Source organism: Elgaria multicarinata, chromosome 3 (assembly GCF_023053635.1).
Source record: "Elgaria multicarinata webbii isolate HBS135686 ecotype San Diego chromosome 3, rElgMul1.1.pri, whole genome shotgun sequence".
Lineage (NCBI taxonomy): Eukaryota > Metazoa > Chordata > Lepidosauria > Squamata > Anguidae > Elgaria > Elgaria multicarinata.
The window spans coordinates 120,633,011-120,654,818 of NC_086173.1; the positions used below are offsets into that span (position 1 = coordinate 120,633,011).

General features: G+C 43.0%; 1 protein-coding gene across 1 annotated transcript in view; it reads right to left on the reverse strand.

The window, feature by feature from the left end:
- The window catches only part of UROC1 (urocanate hydratase 1), a 70,202-nt gene extending 49,938 nt beyond the window's left edge, over nucleotides 1-20,264 (reverse strand). The window contains exons 1-4 of the mRNA XM_063121393.1: nucleotides 19,989-20,264; nucleotides 7,130-7,260; nucleotides 3,964-4,057; nucleotides 2,385-2,444 (exon numbers count right to left, since the gene is read on the reverse strand). Coding sequence (XP_062977463.1) covers nucleotides 2,385-2,444; nucleotides 3,964-4,057; nucleotides 7,130-7,260; nucleotides 19,989-20,114 — 411 coding nt within the window. The 5' untranslated portion in view covers nucleotides 20,115-20,264. The remainder of the gene's footprint in view (nucleotides 1-2,384; nucleotides 2,445-3,963; nucleotides 4,058-7,129; nucleotides 7,261-19,988) is intronic.
- Between the last annotated feature and the right edge of the window lie 1,544 nt (nucleotides 20,265-21,808).

Genomic DNA, 21,808 nt, shown 5'->3' on the forward strand with positions numbered 1-21,808 from the left:
CAATAGTGACAGTCTCTTTATACAGGAAGAGAAAGAGGAAGAAGCAACAACCACATGGCCCATTCAGGGGACATTTATATCACACCGCTTTTCCTGCACAAGCAGGAAATGGCAGCACATTCCATTTTTTTTAAAAAAAAGATGGTTTAAAAGTAGTCTATTTTGCACCGGAAAAATGAGCAGAAGGAATAGGAGGCTCATGGGAGGCAGACGTCATTGTCTAAAGGACACGTGAACATCCATAAGTGGGCAGTAGCAAGTGTACAATAAAATGTTCATCTGATGATGCTCAATAACTGCATGACATGACAACCCATCATGGGTAACAAGCCATAGTGGGTTGTAATGACCGCTTCCCTCAAGGTGGCTTATTTTTCATAAACAAGCCACCACCACCCTTTTTGTGGCTCCCATATGGAACAGTTACTGCCACAGTCACTGTGAATGGGAGCTGCAAAAAGGTGGAGCAGCTGGAAACTTGAGTGAGTGTGGAATGGAAACAGAACATTTAAAAGTGTCAGTTCACCTTGCTAAGTGGCCAATCTTGTTCCCATCCCATTTTTGGAGAACTTACTTTTTTGACCTGTCACTGTCTACAGAGTGCAAATTAGCCTACATGCTGTCTGGTCTTATCAGTATCCTTGTATGTTTCCTAGTATACCTTCTTCCCTTTGACATTGAAACTGACAAGGACATTGACAAGGCAAGGCTACAGGTATTGTATTGCTGTAAGAGCACATTTGTGCTACTGCAAAAGACTGAGGGAGGGAAATTGTGAACTCATTTGGACAAATTCCTGGGCTGAAAAAATGAATTAAAAAAATATGGCCCCATTTGTGCAAATTCTGGGGGACGATTATTTTTTAAGCCAGGGAATGAAAAGAGGGCATGATCAGAGTAGGCTGGGCAAACAAGATGGGTTCTGCAGCACAGGACCCTAGGATACCAGCTGGAGGACCAAGGAGGAAGGAGGGAGAGAACAAGCGATGGTGAGCCCAATCTTCTGTTAGGCGCATTGCTAGTTGTTTTTAAAATAACCCACACTGCATAGCTTATTCACAGGGTGGGTTGTCATGTTGTGTGAACCAACCAAAAGAGATATAGTCCCCCACTGATCAGGACCGGGGTTCTCAAAAGCATGAGGGAGACAGGTTGGCCCAAGTACTTTGATCTATGTCCTTCCTCTTCTTAGAACCTTGTTTGGCTGCTCTTTACAGTTGTGCAGACTGTATCAGCTAAGGACATCTCTCACTGTATCCCAGTCTGCCAAATAAACTAGCATGATGGAACGGCTGCTTAGTCATCATGAGTTGACCCACTGGTAGGGAGGACTCCAGCCTCCCATTTAAAAGGCCAGGCCTTTCACAACCAATTGGTCTTCTTACTGCCCCCTCTGCACGTTCACCCTACTGCAAGGATCTCCCAGGATTATTTTGGCCAAGGAGGAGATTTTGCAGGCCCAACCACTCATACAAAAGTACTGCAAAAGTGGAGTGCTTCTTCTAGTTTACTCACATGATCTGATCCTGCTGGGCCTTCTGACTTGCCTCTTATTAAAAAGAAAGAATGTAACACCCCCTTGCCATCTCACTGCTTTTGAAAGTCTCCCACCATGCAAGGATCCTGCAGTGCTCAAATTATGGTGGGAAAGGTGGAAGGGGGGGGCTACTTCCAATTTTAGTTAAAAGCATGGTCCACACCTTGTAGCCTTCTAAAATCAGTAGCTCAGGGTGCAGAGGAAAGCTGATTCTCTGCTCTGCTCTCACCTGGGTAATCCAAGCCCTGGGTTGCTGTTTTTATTTATTTGTTTATTGCATTTCTATTTATTTATTTATTTATTTATTGCATTTCTATTTATTTATTTATTGCATTTCTATACTGCCCAATAGCCAAAGATCTCTGGGCAGTTCACAGAAATTAAAACCATCAAATACAATTCAAGGTATAAAAGAAATCGCAATGTAAAAAACAAAATATAAAATCACAACTGAGATAAAACCAAGCGGCAATGCAGAGATGTATATAGATTTAAAATACAGATTTAAAACAGCAAAGTTAAAAGACCAAGATGGCAAATTGTTAAAACACTGGGAAAATAAAAAAAGTCTTCGTCTAGTGTCAGAAAGAGCACAATGTAGGTGCCAGGTGAACCTCTCTAGGGAGCTCATTCCACAGCTGGGGTGCCACAGCAAAGAAGGCCCTCCTCCTGATTTTGCTTTCTATTTTAATTCAAAAGCCCCACTGACTGCATGGCTTTAGCCATCGAGAGTCAGCACAACTTACCAAATGTTGCCTGAGTGGAACGAATACAAGATGGATGAAATACAAGTATAGTCAGGTTTCTCGCCCAATTTGTGGTAACAAATGTATCAACAGTATCCTACCTGTGCCCAGTTGCTGAAGACTTGTCCATTTCCTCCATAAGTTACAAGTTCCTGGGGAAACTGCAAACACACATTTTAAAATTATATTGGAAACAGTGCTACAGTACAAGATTTCAAAATCGTTCCTTTATAGTGATCTTAGTATTTCTTATTTTCTGTCTCAAAACTCAGGAGGTACAAGCTCTCCTTGGCTGGAGGTATTTAAGCAGAGTGTGGGTAGGAAGCTGTAGTTGCAAGATTCCTCCAGGGGTTGGTCTGAATAAACCTCCAAGTTACCTTCCAAATCGAAGGGCCAAAACAGTCATTATTTTAAATCCAGAGCTTGGAGGTATGTCTCCCTTCCCTCTGCCATTTTTAATCTAGAGTGGCTGCAGGGGACCAGATCCTGGCATGGAGGGTAGGGGTTTTTTAAATTCCAAGGTGGAATCTCTGTGCCTACTCTAGTGTAAAATTGGAAAAAGACATAGCCGCTAGATACAGATTTAATGTCTGTTTTATCTCTAAAATTCTATGACATTTGGCCTTCATGGGGGGGGGGGGGGATTTCAGCATTAAAACAGGTAGTAGGAAAGATTAAATTCCCCCCCCCCCATCTCAAACCACCATGGTCCTGAACTGGGGCCATGTGCACTTACCCAATCATGCATACATGCATTGCTGTGCTAATTCAGCTCACCAGGGGATAAAGCCGATAGCTGTCAAGTGAAGCCCCAAACTGGAGGAGGAGGGGCAAAGGGCACTGCAAGGAGCAGTCGGCTTTTTCGCTGCTTTTGCAAGGCATCTCTGTAGCCCTTTCAGACAAGCCATGCAGAACCCACACTGCAGAGTTTGGACGTCACAACAAGCTGCCCTGAAAACAAGCCACCCTGATCAACCCAACAACAAGCCATGAATTCTCAAGGTGGCTTGTGCTTAGTAAACAACCCATGCACAACACAACAAGCCACTCTAAAACAATCAAGGGTGACAATCCATTGTGAGTTGCCATGTCATGCAAATCAGGACTATATGTAGTGTTTGTCATTGTTTATGTTTCTTAAAATTAATAAACTTTTTAAGAAACCAACAGCTACCACTGAACATTAGAACAATATGGGTACCTTTGATGGTAGTTTCAGCTGTAAAACACTGCAAGTGTGAACACACAGCTACACCAAAGGTGACCCTAAAGAAGGACAATCGACTAACTGTTTTCAAGCAATTTTATGTTGGTTAATGGGCACCTGGAAGACACAGACCCCTGATGCCAGATTATCCATTCATCAGGGTGCCAGCAGCCAACCGCTGTTAGCTCGGGTATTTTGAGGCTCACATGCTTCACTTCCAAAGTGGCATGCTAATATTGCATCAGAATTTCTCTCATTAAAATTAGTGCAAACAAAGAAAAGTGATCAACTGTCCATTTCAAAACAATCGAAGAAGAACTGAAATGTGATGATTCACAAAGACCAATGCATTGCCAATGACGGGGCAATCGGATTCATTTTGATCACTAAACTTGCATGGGATTTTCATTACCGCCCAGAGAGCTCCAGCTATTGGGCGGTATAGAAATGTAATAAATGAATAAATAAATTACCTGTGCCACTGCAGCATCAAGATTATTCATAATCATGTGCATTATTGCTGCAGCTTGATTGGTTTTGCAAGGATATTCATGGATGGGATGAGCTCTGCAATTAAAATATACAGGCGGTTGAATAAAATAATTATTCTCAACCATTTTACAACTGTACATTTGGATTTATCACAAATAAAAAGAAAAACCCAAATTAAAATGAAACATGTGGCTGAACAATAAAGTCAATTAGGGGTGCAGTCCTATATACACTTACACAGAAATCACTTGAACTCAATGGGGTTTACGTCTGAGTAGACATGTATAGGATTGCACTGTAGATCACTTTTTTGTAGAAGTTGACTTAATCATGTGATTAATGGAAGAACACATTTCTTGAATATTGGTGGAACTTTGAATGTCTCCAAGAAAATGCATTCCCGTTGTATAAACCAATCAGACATAAAATGATATTCATTTTTCTCCAAGATTCATAGATGTGAAGGATGTTTGTGTATCAATGGTTTTGCTTAGTAGTCATTTCTGGACAAAAACATTGCTTAATTTGCATATCAATTTTGAATGGCTGGACTCTTTCTGCATATGGAAAGTCTGGCAGAGATTATTAGGGCAGGAATATTAGGACGGCCAGCTCAGATAATCAGATAACATTTGACCAATATCATATCCTGCATTTGATCTCTACATAGCTGTAATAGTGTCAGCAGCTGAACTCATCCCCATAGACTATACACATTTGGATGGAAAAGAAAGCTTGTTGTCCTTGCTAGGCTAGGAAGTAATTCGAATTTTATTTTTTAAATGCAGTTTTATACCAATAACTGGACGCAGCCAGGTGATACAAAGTTTATCAGCCAAGATAAAGATGCAGCAGCACATGATGTAGAGGAGAACGGCATACTTCGGAACACAGTAAAAAACAGAACAAAACACAGCTTGGTTGTTTTGTGCACCCAATTTTAAAATCACTACAGTTTCTGGGCGAAGTATAAAGTGTTGGTTATTACCTTTAAAGCCCTACATGGTTTGGGTCCAGGCTACCTGCGGGATCACGTTCTCCCATACAATCCGCCCTGCACACTCAAGTCCTCTGGGAGGAATTTACTTCAGTCAGCCAAAACTAGGCTGACAACCATTAGGACCTTCTCTTCTGCTGCTCCCAGACTGTGGACTGGCCTGCCGGGAAAGATTTGCCAACTTAACAGTCTTTCTGAAATTAAAAAAGTTATAAAGACTGATCTCTTCCAGCAGGCCTACCCAGTCAAATTTTAAGATGTTTGGCTGTTACTTTAATAATGTATTAGTTTTATGTGTTTTTAATCAGTTTTATGTATTTTTGTGTTCAATGTTCCCCGCCTCGATCCAGAGGGAGAGGCGGGTAATAATAATAATAATAATAATAATAATAATTATTGACTAACGTGCATGTTGGGTACAAGTGGGTTTAGTGTGTGTGCTGTAGTTGTTTTTAATATATTCCTGTCTTTTGCCCGGCCCTCATGGCAAAGTTTTTAATTGATGGCTTTCTGCTTCTGAAATAGATTTACTTGTTTAAGTTGCTTCCCAGAGGTATAGCAGTTTGACAATGACCTGGTTTCCACAGCATAACAAACTATGGTTAACAACCCCTGGGTTGTTGAGAAGATAAGTTGGAGCTACCACTGCTATAAACAACCCAGGGACACTTCGTCCCTGGGTTGTTTATCATGATGTCTGAACCTGAAACTCTGGGTTGCTGGGAGATGAACAACCCAGAATTTGGACCCAACAAATTATCCCCTCCCTAAGAGGACCTCCTACAGATACGCTTCCCATCTGAGGTGAGGTGGATAGCAACTAGATAGAGGGCCTTTCCAGTGGTGGCATCTTAGTTGGGAAATGCTCTCCTGAGAAAGGTTAACTGGACATCTATTTTATTCTTCTTTTGATTCCAGGCAAAGATAGATAGATAGATAGATAGATAGATAGATAGATAGATAGATAGATAGACAGACAGACAGACAGATAGATAGATAGATATGCTTTTTAGATGCAATTTTATGTTGCTTTTATGATCTGGTGGTTAGCTTATTCTATTTCTTATTTACATTTACAATTTAATTGTTTTATTCTTCTTGAAAACTGCCCTGGTAATATAAACACAAGTGGGGACTGCAATAAAATGTTACAGTCTGGATGCTCCTGTTCAGCATTCCAGCCAAGCCCTTTTGCAGGATACTCTATTCCATTACTCCTCCCCATGGTATCCCCCACCCCCAACAGTCAGCATTCCATACCCACTGAGCATGCTCAATTCCCATTGGGCTGTTTTGAGGGTTAAATCCCTCCCCTCTTAGGGTGTCCCCCCCCCTGCAAACCTGCTGATACTTCTCCCTGTGCATGGATGGTGACATTTGAGCTTGGAGAATAGGTTTGCTATTAGTCCATAGGATACTTGTGAGAAAGACAAAAAGGAGAAAAAGAAGAGGAAGCTGCCTTATGCTATTGGACTGTCTAACTCAGTATTGTCTACACTAATTGGCAGTGGCTCTTCAGGGATTCAGACAGGGGTCTTCTCCAGCCCTACCAAGAGATGCTAGGGACTGAGCTCAGGGCCTTTTACACACAAAGCATGTGCTTCTCCATTGAGCTATGGCCCCTGTGTTAAAAGAACACACCAAATGGAACTGAGTTGCTCTTCCTCTTCACCACTACAACCTGCTTGTTGAGCTCCACGTGCTCTGGCCCAGATGATGGTGGTGAGAAGGAGGTGCAGTAGATAGATACCCCTGCCTGCTTGCTCCCTGGCTCTCTGCCAGCCAAGCAATCAAGTGGTGGCAAAGATGAGAAAAAAGATAAGGAGCAAGAGCAGCTGGTGACAATGGCGGTGAGATGGTAGAGGAGGCCGATTGAGGATGCCTTGCCCAAGGATCCTCAAAAACCTGGGCGGGATCTACACTACTGCTTTAAAACGGTTTGTAACAGCAATGACAACTGTTGGGGCCCAGGACACACGCTCCATATTCAGTTTTCAAACTGTTTTCAAAGTGTCATATCCTGCTTGGTGTAGATCCGTCCCTGGAGTGCAGCACTGGTTAAGGCATCCCTAAGCAAAGAGCAATTCATTTCACTCCCAGCATGGGACTTGGCTGTGACACTGCAAAGCAGGCCGCCTTCATGCCCTTACCGCATCTCCATTTGGGGACAGAACCTGTACATGTAGATATGTCCATAGAGTCTCAGTTCTTTGGCAAATTCCGGTGCCAGGACTTCATGCAAGTTGGATGGAAAATAACGTAGGGAGTTCTTCAAAGCCAGCTGCCAAGACAGAAAGGGAGGGAGGGAGCAAGAGTAAACTTAAAAGGTGACTAAGTGGGTGGTTATCACACAGCAAATTAAACACATGCATTTTATCAGGCTCAATGGGAAATGTGCCCAGATCCTAAAAGTGTATTCAAGGGCATCGACCGTAATAAGTTTGAGGCTCCAACAAACAAGTTAGTGCAGCATTTGGGATGGGATCTTTTCACTCTAACTTTTGTATAAACAAGCTAATATCCTGGCACAGGGTCTGGGCTGCACCCATTCTCCAGAGGAGACAGAATAGCAAGCAGAACCAGTTGCAACGAACCGACATTCTAATAATTTCATCGTGCCATTATCCCAAGCACAAAACAATGCAAAATGCTCCAATGCCTGGACTTTGTCCAATCAGCTTTGTCACCTCACGGTCACACTGAAATGCCCCGAAAGTTCAATGTATGTTAAGTAATCTAATGAATCAAGATCACCTGGTGCCGTGCCAAAGAAAGCACAAACTCCTGTGCTCAGTATTCAAATATGATCAAGTTACCAAACAGCAAGAATTTTACAGGCCTTCCCTCTTGAATGACGACCTGAAATGGAAGCTGCAAAGCCAGAAAAAAGAACCCAGATGAGCTATTTCTGCTGCTAATGTGCATGTATGAACTGCTGTAAAAGCTGGCACATAGAGTAGTTTCAGCTGCCACTGCTCAGACAAGTCAGCCACCTCCTGCCTGTCACTTTCTCCCAAGCTACCTCCCAGCTAGTGCATGGATCTGCCATCAACCTTGGCAGGCAGGCTAAGGATGAAGGACAGGATACCAGTTTCGCCAATATTCCCAGACTGAACAGACATAAAAGAAGAATCTCTCGCTTGTAAAGTCATTCTGCAGATGTTTAAGGACACATTATTATTATTATTATTATTATTATTATTATTATTATTTATTTATATAGCGCCATCAATGTACATGGTGCTGTACAGAGTAAAACAATAAAATAGCAAGACCCTGCCGCATAAGCTTACATTCTAATAAAATCATAATAAAACAATAAGGAGGGGAAGAGAATGCACCAAACAGGCACAGAGTAGAGTAAAACTAACAGTATAAAAGTCAGAACAAAATCAAGTTTTAAAAGCTTTATGAAAAAGAAAAGTTTTTAGCTGAGCTTTAAAAGCTGCGATTGAACTTGTAGTTCGCAAATGTTCTGGAAGAGAGTTCCAGGCGTAAGGGGCAGCAGAAGAAAATGGACGAAGCCGAGCAAGGGAAGTAGAGACCCTTGGGCAGGTGAGAAACATGGCATCAGAGGAGCGAAGAGCACGAGCGGGGCAATAGTGTGAGATGAGAGAGGAAAGATAGGAAGGAGCTAGACAGTGAAAAGCTTTGTAGGTTAACAGGAGAAGTTTATATTGGATTCTGCAGTGAATTGGAAGCCAATGAAGAGATTTCAGAAGTGGAGTAACATGGTCAGAGCGGCGAGCCAAGAAGATGATCTTAGCAGCAGAGTGGTGAACAGAAACCAACAAACTGATGTGAGAAGAAGGAAGGCCAGTGAGAAGAAGGTTGCAGTAGTCCAACCGAGAAATAACCAATGCATGAACAAGAGTCTTGGCAGAAGAGACAGACAAAAATGATCGAATCCTGGCAATATTATACAGGAAAAAACGACAGGATTTAGCTACTGTCTCAATATGAGGAATAAAGGAGAGCGAGGAATCAAATATAAAGCCAAGACTACGAGCTTCCTTGACTGGAGTAAGTGTAACATTATTGACAGTAAGAGAGAATGAGAGATGAGGAGAAGGTTTAGGTGGAAAAACAAGCAATTAAATCTTTGCCATATTAAGTTTCAAACGACGGTGAAGCAACCAAGCTGAGATATCTGAAAGACATGCCGATATATCGTGAACATCAGGAGAAAGATCCGGAGATGAAAGATATAATTGTGTATCATCGGCATACAGGTGATATTGGAGGCCATGAGATTGAGTAAGATTACGCAGGGGATTTACTCCTACTGTTCCTCATACACGGTCGTGGCACTGACGTTCCCTCCTCACTGCAGCAACTGCAAGTTTTCATGCCATAAAACCTGCATTTTTGCAAAATCATTTTGTGACAGATTTTCCCATTGCACCGACTTCAGTGCGATTTGGGAATCTATGTGACTTCAACAGTGATACTGACTTTGGCAACAGCAGGGAGAGCAGTGCTGATAGGTACAAGGGAAAATTGCATCATCATACGAGGAGAGGGGTAGTCTAAACATGTCTACTCAGAAGTAATACACATTGTCTTCAAATGCACTTACTCAGCACAGGAGCAGAGAGAGGGGTGGGGAGTTCAGAATTGCTTTGCCTTTTCTATTTTATTTTGTCTCTACTTGGAAGTAAATCACACTGTCTTCAGTTGCACTTACTCAGCACTGGAGAGAGGGAAGGAGAATTGGGAATTGCCTTTGGGACGACTTTTTTTTACTCTCCACTGCACCACACCTCTGCAGAAATAGTTGATGACGTTCCATTCTACTTGCAGCACAACACCCCCAAATTAATTCGGTTTCAGTTGCCATTTTCCCTGTGAAAGTGGGTTGGTTTTTTTTCCTTTTTAATGTATACACTGCTTTGCTGGCTATATGTTCCAATAGAAGAGCAAATTAATACAAATCCAGGTTTTAAACAGAATCACCTAAGAAAGCATTTCCATGTAGATGGGGCCCAAGCTCTTTAAAAAAGAGTTCACATAGGGCAGAGATGGGTGACCCTCTGGTCAAGCCCTCCAGTTTCTCCCCCAGGCAGGGTGGTCCCGCTCCCTGCTGGCATATGGCCCACCTACTTTGGGATGTGGCCCCACCCACTGCTGGCATGCATCCTCCAACATGCTTACCCTGAGCCAATTTGGCTCTTAGGCCAAAAAAAGATTCACCATCCCTGCCTTAGGGGGAAAGAACTCTACACGAGGTGCCAGATTTTTGGGGGGAAACAAAAGTTGACAACTCTAAAATGCATACACTTGCTTATTTCCATCGTTTCTTTTTATTGCAGTTCTGGGCTTCACACACAATTTGAAATATTCTGGCAGGAACTAGAATAACAGACAACCAGAGAGAGAGAGAGAGAGAGAGGCAGTGTAGCATAAGGGAGGAAGCAGTGCCTAGCAGTCAAAGGCTAGAAGCCAAGAAAGAGGCAGGGGGCTTTATAGAAGAACCCACATTGCTTGAAGAAGAAAGCAGGAACCAACTTAGTAGTCATGGCTTTTCCTCCAAGGAAGCCAGGGAAATCTAGGAAACTTTGACAGAAATGTACCCTCTTAACACTAGAATTCTCTGGACTCCTTCAATGAAGCCATTAAACTGGTAAAACACTGATTTCAGTTTGTAATGTAGATATAGGCGCTTTCTACACCTAAGGATTATCCCAGGCAAATGGAGGGATCATCCCTGCCTGCTCCCGGGATCCCATGTGACATTTGGATGCACAAGAATGATCCCGGGATATAGGCATGGTGTAGACACAGATCACACAGGGTGCAGGTGACATCCAGTGGGGGTGGGTGGGTTGGAAGAGGGTGGAGGAGGGAAGGGGTGAGAGAAACCTTAAACTCAATGTGTGTGCATGCAAATAGTAATTCAAATAACCCTTCTGAGACTTCACTTCTAGCTGGCATCGACACTGGCATCAACAGGTCAGTGAAAAGTGGGGGTGAGGAGGTTTGCTGGATTCCTCCCACCCTCTGCTTGCCTCTATAAAGATGCACAAAGTGCCAAACTGGTTCTTGCTCTGTGACAGACAAGGGGGATTGGGGGAGCGAGAGACACCTTGTGGGTGTCTGCTGGTGACTGGAGAGCATCTACCCTTTGCATGCCCTGGACTCTCACATCAGGAGGCAGAGTGAAGAAAGGCTGCATTGGGTGGGCAAGAGAAAACAGGAGAACTGAGGATTTTCTTTCTTTGGGGAGTGGGAAGTGGGGAAACAAGTGTTTTGAGTATTAATCAAAGAAGACGTGATTTGGGGGATCTGGGCAGGTAATGAAAGGGGGGATAAAGTAATTAAAGGGGTTTGATTAGGGGTGTTCTACATGCAATAATAAATGGGGAGAAATTAATTCAAAGGGGATTGATTTGAAAGTGATCTGGTCGGGGAAATTAATTATATTTTAAAAAAATTAAATCACAACAATAAATGGGAAAAATACCCAGCACCAACCAATCAAAAACCCGTGCAGCAGCAGACCAGTTGAGATGCCAAAGACCTGCCTGAAGACAATGCTTTTGCTTGCCAGCAGAAGGACAAGATTGGAGCAGGGGCCAATATAGCCTCCTTCAGCAGTGGGTCCCAGGAGCTTGGGGGTGGCCGTAACTGCGGGTGAGAAAACCAGTGAGACACAGGAGCTCCTGCTAGCACAGCAACTGTTTCCAGCTCCTGACGAAGGACGATACGTCCGAAACGTTGAGCAGAGCATTTTTGGATTTTAAGAATAAAATAGCTTGGTCCTAAGCCATATAGGGCTGTATAGGTCATAACCAGCACACTGAATTGTGCCCAGAAACAGACCAGTAGGCAGCACAGCTACTGTAACAAGGGAGTCACGTGCTCCCTGAAACCAGTCCTGGTGGTTACGGTAGTCCAAATGGGCTGTAACTAAGGCATGCAGGACCATGGTGACAGAGAATTGCAGTAATGGAGGCTTTGTGGCTTTCTGTTGTTCCCAGCAGCTGCGTAGATGGGCAAAGGGTCAAAGTGTGGGCTACTTTTTCATAACGGACAGCTAAATTGCACTGTAATAGATGAGACAGCTTAGAACTAAACGTTTTCAGCAAACATGTGTTTTTAAGTATATTCACTTTAGTCAAGCTCATTTTCTCTTGTTTCAATGGCCGTTCCAGAAACATCTGAAGTACAGTTGAGTTTTGTTGATCTCAACATTGAGGGTAAAAAATGAATCCCAAGGTCAAACGCAAGGAAATCAAAATAAATGTGTATCTCAACCACCACCACCACCCCAAAAGGCGATAGATTAATCAGGGATAGAGAACTAATACCAGTTGTTTTATTCATCCAGCCAACACTTAAAGAATGTTCCATGAATTTTTGTTGATTCACATCAAACTAACAGAATACAATTAAAAGAAAAATGCATGCTCCTTACAAACACTGCAGCAGAGAGCGCCTTTCTTCTGGCCTACAATTCAAATGACCTATTATGACATAAGCAGTGAATAATCCTGCCATTTGAAAAACAAAACTCTTGCTGATCCCAGCAGCCCCAGATCTGACAGCAGCATACAGTTACAAGGCAAGAATGGCACACTATTGCAAAAAGTGTTTGCTACCAATAAAGAGTGAGTCTCCACTCATAACTGATGCTTCACCTCGAGCCAGCCCTCAAGGATAATACTCAACTGGAAGTCAAGCCAAACTAAACCTGATATTAGTCATGCAATTAGAGTGTTAAAAATAAATAAAGAGCAGCTGTGGGATGGAGCAAACCAAATTGGGCAGGGGGGGAGGAGACTATTGCATGGAGTGAGGGGGGATTTAATTCTTTGCCTCCACTAAGTCTCTTGACCTGAATTAAGAATCCCCACAGCTGCCATTTTCCCTGGGAGGAAAGCTCCCATTGGTGTCAATTCAATATTACTAGAAGAATGTCCAATTTTAAAAATTTAATTCCATTGTTACGGCATGCTGTGTGAAAAAGAGGATGTATTAACTTTAGCCTTGATGGGTTTCAGATGCTGAATGAACTCAATGCACCCACCCACTGGAACACTTTATTAATGGCTATTAGACAGGCCCCCACAGTTCTGATGTTCAAATGTCTTCTTAAAACCTAACACTTCACAGAGGCTTACTATGAAGTGTGACCCGGCCAGCTATGGTTTGTAGCACACAGCAGAGTATGCAGTTTTTTTGCTAATCAATTGTGTTGTTTTATACCATTGTATTTCTGGTTCACAGCTTTGATACTTTTGTTGAAAGTGGTATATAAATCTGAAGATGATGATAGGTAACTGTTTATGCAGTTACACAGGCACGGCACACCCACGGACCCTAGCTAACCACTCTCAGGGCTAACCACCCTGTTAGTGTGAAACAATGGTTATGGAAACTAGAAGAAAAGCCTTGAATGGGCAGCATCAAGGCCGAGAACGCTGCATGAACCTGTCAGCCAAAATGGAAATGAAAAGTCAATGAATAAGGAAAAGAATAACCTCCAAAACTCCCCCAGATGTGTTATGCCTGTTCCACAGGCAACCACCAAGGTGGGACACCCAAGGCAATGCTTAGCTTGGTCAGATGAAATGAATCTTAATGTTATGCGTTGTTACTATAAAAGCACACAACTCGAAACAATAGCATCAGGATACTGAACAGAACTTCATAGACTTTTTCTGGAAATCTATCCCGACTGAACGGACACTGTAACAGAACAAAGCACATAAAAAAAAAACTATACAGAAAACCTTCAGAAACTGGGCCTACCAAAATACATCCACACCAACATCCAGAAAGCAGTCATAATTAAAACATGCTCAACTGTTAGGAAATTCCGGAACCAGTAAAAGACAGCATGATTTGGCAAAGCTCTTCATGTCCGTCTAGAAAAACTGCCATGAGCAAGAAAAGAGATAATAATAATAATGATGATGATAATAATAATAATAATAATGTTTTCATTTCCAGCTTAACTACTTGTCATCTGATATGGGAAAAATCATGTTCTTTTCCAGGTTGAAGCCTTTTACATTAGCAAATTCACTTCCTTTGAATAGATTGCAGTTTATGCTGGCTTCACTCAGAAAGAATTACTTTCATGTGCAAACTAACATGGTCATTCCTGCTAATTTACACAATGAGGAAGTGCAGACAGCTATATTTTAGAGACAAACACCTCTTGTCTACATGTGCCAGTTCTAAGTGGACTCTTCTTAAAAGGTGGACATAAAGAAGATGAAAAGCAAGCGTTTTCTACTGACAGAATCAACTGGGTAAAGAAGAGGTATTTATTGAGCAAATATTTTATATAATCAACAGGTGAACCTAGATGATGAAGATAAATCAATCCACCGAGGGAATACTATATACCAGAGAAATAATCTGAAGAGCTGGTAAGGTACTGAATAATGACAGACTGCAAGTTATGCAAATAATCCTTCTGTGGAAGAGATGGTGAGCCTTTTTCATTCGATGGGCCAAAGTGCAATCTGGGAAAGGTCTAGGAGGGCACATTCATCTGTGGGTGGGTCTAAAGCCAAAATGGATTGTGCCAAAGCCTACTCAGAAGTAAACAGGACTGAAACACTCAGCAACACTTTTAAATATCCCAAATGCCAAGATTCTGTAGGTTCTACTCAGGAGTAAGCAGGCTATCCATGCACTCGTGGTGTCCAGGACTGCTGTAATGTGCTGTTTGTGGATTGCTTCCTTAGAAATATTTTAAATTTAAATAAATAGATAAAATAAGTGATAAGGGCACAATGGAATATGAAGCTGTAGTTGTTATCTGTTTGCGTCAGACAAAGGAATTACAGCAAAATCTTATGACACTTAGGGATTTTAACATATTGAATTCAACAGATAGTTGTTAATTGCAACAACGGCTCTCTAATTTATGCAATGAAGAAAATGCCTTTTGGAGAATTGGTAGTGGAAGAGCACCGAGACATACGTGTCACGGGGAGGGAAAAGGAGAAGATGGAGGATGTGGCTGTCCAAGCCCCAAGCAACAAAAGGCTTTGGAAGCAGAAGTCAGGAAATGTATACGGAAAGAGCCGGGCAGATATTGTTTGGTTTATCCAAGGAGATTAAAGCTGGGGTGGAAGAAAGGGCAGCAGTGCTCTTCGGAAGATCCCAGTTTACATGGATCTTCACAAATCTCTCATAAAAGCATTGTGTTATTGCCAGAAACAGAGGCACATGAAAACAAGACATGATTACAGTTTTGTGTTATTGCTGCAATTATAAATTGAGAATAAGGAGCTGCAGATATATAAGCCTGATCCTTAGCTTATATTAACCAGCGTTGATCCCTTAGCAAAAGGCAGGCATGGGAACTCATTACTACTTCTACTACTAATACTGGTAGTATTAGTAGTAGAAGTAGTATTGATATACTAATATCAATAAATTAATATTGATATACTAATATCAATAAATGATATTAATGCTGACACCACTGATATTCATTCTCGTACTCCTCCTGTATTCTAATAGCAAACTACTTTTCTGAGTACCAGTCCTTATGTAGCCAATCTGGATCAGACAAAAGGCCTTTTAGTCTGGCATTGTATTCACACAGCTGCCCACGGGAAGCTCACAAGCAGGACATGTGTGCAACTCCACCCTCCTGCTTGTGCTTCCTAGAAACTGGCAGTGAAAGGCATACAGCCTGTGATACTGGAAGCAATATATAGACGTCATGACCAGTAGCCATTGATAGACATATCCTCCACCTCCATCCATGCACAAGAGGCAGATATCAGGAGGCTTGGATGAATCCCAAAGTTTGCAAAATAGAACACACACACACAAACACACATTTAGGGGGGGAAACACTGCAGGCAGAAAATCCCAAAACAGCCCAATTATAACTGGGCATGCTTATTGGGTACAGACTGCTTAGTGACATGGAGGGGAAGGATGGAAAATTGGGACTGAAAAAAATGAAATGGAGTAATCTAGAAAAGGGCATGGCCGGCTTGCTGGAACTCTGCATTGGAGCATCCTAACAGCAAGATGTTGTTCCAGGTCTGACATAATGAATACTTAGCAGCAGTAAAGAAAAAGTCTAGCATATGTTGCCCTTGGTTTGAAATCCTATATGTGAACACTGAACCTGCTAAACAAAAATCCTAAACTTGTGCACAAAACAAAATGGAGAGCTTTTCTTAAAATGTGGATCTGAAACAAGTCACTATCAAATGGCCTAGTCCTAAAGATTGGTGTGCCAGCATAAGTATTTAGGACTGGGAAACTGGTAGTATAGTAAAACCACTTGGGAACAGAAGCCAATTGAAGTAAATAGAGATATCACTTTTGAATCCTTAACAGGCTTACCTGGGAAAAACTAATTACAAATATGTTAAGTACAAGGAAATTATGAAGTTAGAGACTTTGAGCCTCTCAACCTAACTCAGGGCCTTCCTAGACCTGCCGGCTTATGCCGGCAGGGAGGCAGAGCCGAGGCGCGCTAACGTTAGCGCGCCTCCCCCATGCTTCCAGACGGCGGAGCCGCAGGGAGGACGCAAGCCCTGCGGCGTCCGCCATTTTTGTTGTTGTTTAAAGGGGCCGCGGGTGGCCCGAAGACTCCCTGAAGGTAAGTGGATTTTTTAAAATTATTTTTAAAACCGGGGGGGGGGGGGGCGAAGGATGGGAGGGTGGGTGGCACAGGGGGAGTGCGGGTGCGATTGCGCCGCCGCCGCCCGAGCAAGCAGCCAAGTGGCGCTTGCCCGGGCAGTGCCCGGGATGGGGCGGCATTGCCCGGGCAAGCGCTGCTCGCTGCTCGCTCGGGCGGCGGCGGCGGCGCGATCGCACCTGCCCTCCCCCTGTACCACCCACCCTCCCATCCTTCGCCCTCCCCTCTCTTCCCCCCCCCCGCCGATGGGCACAGCGCTCCTATGAGCGCTGTGCCAGGTCCGCGGTTTTTCGCGGCTCCTCGCGAGTAAGCGAGGAGCTGCGAAAAGCCGCGGAAGTCTCCACACTTCCCCCAGCCCCGGCCTGAGGCCGGAGCTGGGGAAAAAGCGCGCCATAAGCGACTTTGCTTATGGCGCGCTAGACCAGGCCTCACTGCCGCCGGATTCCCCTGTGTGTCATCTGGACGCACAGTAGGGAAACCGGGTTGGAAGGCGCGCTAAGGCCTGGTCTAGCAAGGCCCCAAATATTACAAAGACATCGTACATCTCTAGTGCTCATCTCATCTAAATATAAGCAAAAATCCTTCAAATTGGAAGTGGGGAGCATGTAACAACAATAAAGAATATAACAGACAACACATATTACGAGTAGAGTTCAATTATTGCGGAGCAGAGCAGCTGCCTGCTCAAATAAATGGAAAGTGATACAATCAAAGAGCAAATCTTTAACCCCAAAGCCTGAAGCTTGTGTTTCAGCAGATTGTGCCGGAACAACTGATTTCCCTAAAATATTCTATACTAGCTTCCCCAAACTGGTGCTCTCCCAATATTTTGGATGACAATATCTAGGGATGACGGAGGTTGTAGTCCAATGTGTTTGGAGGGCACCCTGGGGGAAGGCTGTTCTAAACCATCATAGCATAGGGTGACCATATTTTGGAAACCAAAAAGGAGGACAACATGGTCGCCATGTTAAAATTATTTTTAAAAGATCATTTTAAAACCTCAAACTTTTTTAAAAAATCCTAAAACTCAATGGATGGACAGATCTTTTTCAAATTTGGTATAACTAAAGCCCTTCCTAAGAGCTACCATCGTGCCAAGTTTCATGTTTTTATCTTTAAAAATTACGGAGTTATAAGCATTTTTGTTAATTCCCATTAGAGCTGCTCTTTTTTGAAAAATCCAGATTTCCCCCTCCCCTCCCGGATTTGTCATCAAAAGCCCGGACAAATCCGGGCAAAGTCGGTCATATGGTCACCCTATCATAGCAACAATATATTGAGAGAGAGAGAGAGAGATCTTCGATTTACATAGATCAGTTTTGCTGAGAAGGCCTTACAAAAACACATCCAGGTATATGAAAACACCGAGGGTGAGAGAACAAGAATAGATAGAGCAAGAGATGGTTAATGTACTACTCACTTATGCAGGAGCTAGTGAAAGCTTTGGAAAATGAGGGCTGAAATATCCCGTTTACCTGCAGAATAAACGCTGGCTTTCTGAGTTCTTATTATGGTTATGAGTGTAAAGTACTTCGTACATGAAAAATGCATGAACAGCTGCATCCTCAATGTAATGTCTGCCTTGGCCCTGTGTCATACCCACTGGTCTGGATGAAATGCAGTGGGATTAACATACAGAAAGAGTGCCATAATCTTAATAATGTGGAAAGCCCATTGCAATTCCATTTGTAGCTTATAGCAGAAGAGCAATTATTTATTATTGCTAGGAGCCACTACTCTGGAAACAGCCACAATCCCTTCTGTAATTCTCAGTGTAATGAATGGGACGTGAGCAAGAAGCCATCCATATGAACTTCCAGTTGCTAGAAATTGTTACACAGGATCCAATTAAATCCAAAAATATAGCTTTGTCAGAAGGGCCCAGTGTAAAGGAAAAAAACAAGAGGACCTTTATTTTTAATGATGATGAATGGATAATGAGCTTAGAGAGAGAGTGCATGAGTTCCCCCTTAGCAGTATTTTAAATGGCACATAAACAAATAGTGAAACAAATAATCAGCCTCACACATGGAGCAAGAACATTCATTAACGCAAGAACATTCATTAATTCATTTAATAAGTGTACACAGCTAAGTACACTCATTAAAAAATGTTCCCTGAACACACTGGAATTTACTTCAGAGTAATCATGTTTAGGATTGGCCTGTAGTAAATGTGCTGTTTGGGCACACTGCTTTGTGCTCTAATTGTGCATGGCTATATTTTTAAAATGTAAATAAATCTGTTGATGCTTGTCTGACCACTAGAAGTCCTTAAGTCTTTCTGTGCCTGACTGAGGGAAAACAGAAGGGCCACTGCGCGATTATCACTTCGGGCTCTTGCTTTTATGTTAGCACATCAGCCGTTCCTTAATTTTATGGGTGTCTCTATGGCCTATTTACCCTGTCGTGGCTGCGCAGCGGGGCTGAGTTGTTTATAAGATGCAGCCACCAACTCACAGCTACGTTGGGCTTTCCCCACCCCGAAACTGTGCTTATTTGCAACACTGTTTTACTAGGGCGACCATATGAAAAGGAGGACAGGCCTTTGTATCTTTAACAGTTGGATTGAAAATGGCATTTCAGCAGGCGTCATTTGTATGCATGCAGCACCTGGTGCAATTGCCTCTTCATCACAACAGTTAAAGCTGCAGGAGCCCTGCCCTCTTTTGTATCTGGTCACTCTAGCTAAGGAGGACAGGGCACCTGCAGCTTTAACTGTTGTGATGAAGAGGGAATTTCATGAGGTGCTGCATGCATACAAATGACAGCTGCTCAAATCCCATTTTCAATACAACTGTTAAAGATACAGAAACCCTGTCCTTCTTTTCAATTGCCTCAATGTCACCACATTGTTTCTTCTGTCACTGGTGGCCTCATTTCGGATCAGGAAAGTGGGCATAGCTAGGGGCGGTTCCCAGTGCAAGGTTAGGGCAAGAACACAGAGCAGGGGGCGGGCTGGACGAGCTGAGTAATGGCTGCCATGGCCGTATTACAGCCTGGGGGAGGGGGGAGTAAGGGCAGCTGTGATGTCTATTACATTGATTCAATAAATTGTAGCAGTGCAAATGTGCTGCTACAGACGTTGAAAGTTGCACAGAGCTCCCAGAAAACAAACAAAAAAGGGGTGCTGCGTTTTTTCTTCTCCGGATAGTCCCCACTTAGTCCTGCCATTTAAACAGATCAATGCTGTTTTGCAGCAGCGATGCCACAGGGTTTGGGAGGGAATCAGGATGCAAATTGGCATTGTATAGACACTGCCTTCCTTACATTTGGTAAACTGAAATGCTGCCAACCAATGGATGTTGACGTTCTGCTGGTTTTGACATGCTGGGAGGAGGGGGGCACATCCAAAGAGAAGGTGTGTAAAAATTGTCTTACCTTTTCCTCATGAGCAGTAAGCTTGGGGGTCCTGACAGGAGCATGAGGGATTCCACTCTTCCGGCCTCTGTTCTCAGGGAGAGGGTGCAGGGGGAGGCCACCACAAATTTCTTTCAGGCCGGACATGGCTTGTGAGGGAATGCTAGCAGCAACAAGTGAGCAACCACAGAGTCACTCCTGCCAGAGGGACAAGAAGGGGAATGTGTCTTGGAGTAACTATAGCAGTGCTGAGGTGACCCCTGATGAAAGCAGTTTGTCCTTTGGCTTTTGCATAGGGGCCTCCAATCCTCTGGGGTAGACACTGTGTCTGACACACCTATTCAGCCTACACAATCCTATTGGTTTCTCCTGGCTGCTCCTCCTCCTAAATAATCATTCACAGGTTTACTGTTTATTCTCTATGCTTACTGTTGCCCTGTCACTTTGAACCAAATTTGGCCTAGTCTTGTACTTTGCACATACCATTACAAACAGTCACTGCCTTCAGCCTGATGTGGGATGCCTGGTAACTTTTGCACGAATCCCAATGGAAAGATGTGGCAAAAACATGTTCTACTAACACATTGGGTGACCATATGAAAAGGAGGACAGGGCTCCTGTATCTTTAACAGTTGTGTAGAAAAGGGAATTTCAGCAGGTGTCGTTTGTATGCATGCAGCACCTGGTGAAATTCCCTGTTCATCACAACAGTTTAAACTGCAAGAGCTACATTAGAGTGTCCAGATACAAAAGAGGGCAAGGCTCCCGCAGCTTAAACTGTTGTGATGAAGAGGGAATTTCACCAGGTGTTGCAGGCATACAAATGACACCTGCTGAAATTCCCCTTTCAATACAACTGTTAAAGATACAGGGGACCTGTCCTCCTTTCCATATGGTCACCCTAACTAACAGTACAGAATCTCACAGGCAAATATTACAGTCTTTCCTTTGGCATGCTTTCATAGTCGGGGCTTAAGTCATCACTGAGGCCCTTTGACACAATTTCTTTATTTTATTATGTTTATTGATCAAAACATTTATAGCCCACCTTTTGATTCCAGAAATTCCAAGGTGGCTTTACAACAATTAAAGTCCACAATCACCGTATTAAACAAAATATTTTTGTTCAAATCACATATCCCCAAATAAATGTAGAAAGTGTCATGAGAGCGCAGCAGCAGTACAACTCATAGAGGGCCACCAAAAGCCATTTGAAACAATGCAACCTTTTCCAGACATTTGAAAAAACACTAGAATGTCTTGTCCTGAGCAGTCCGCCACACACCTTAACCCCAATGACCTCCAAGGAGGAACGTAAGGTGTGGGTAGCTTCATACAGGAGAAGGTCATAAGAGTCTCAGGCCAAGGGCATCAAGAGAACTTATAATTCAACCCAGAAACAAATTGGAAGCTGATGAAATTGTGGAAGAAGTGGCATTATATTTTCAAAGTGGTGGTCGGTATCCTGGCAACTGCATTCTGAACCAGGCATAGTTTTGAGTTATGTTTAAAAAGCAAATGAGAGAAATAAAATGGCACCCATGACAATGCCTTCACCATTTTAATGTGGAAGAGAAGCATTTGTAATGCAAATGAGCATCCTGGCCAATCTAGGCTTTACATTTGCATTGCAACACAATGCAAGTCAACCTGCTTCGGAGCATTTGGGGGTGTTCTGCCACTGTTTTTTGTATAATGCAACAAATCTGGGAAGGGCATGAGTCTTTTTCAAATCCAAGGCACCATAGGTCAATAGCAGGGCATTTGCTTTGCATGTTGATGGTTCCAAATTGAATCCCTGGCATTTTCACATAGGATTAGAAAATAACCCTTTCTACCAC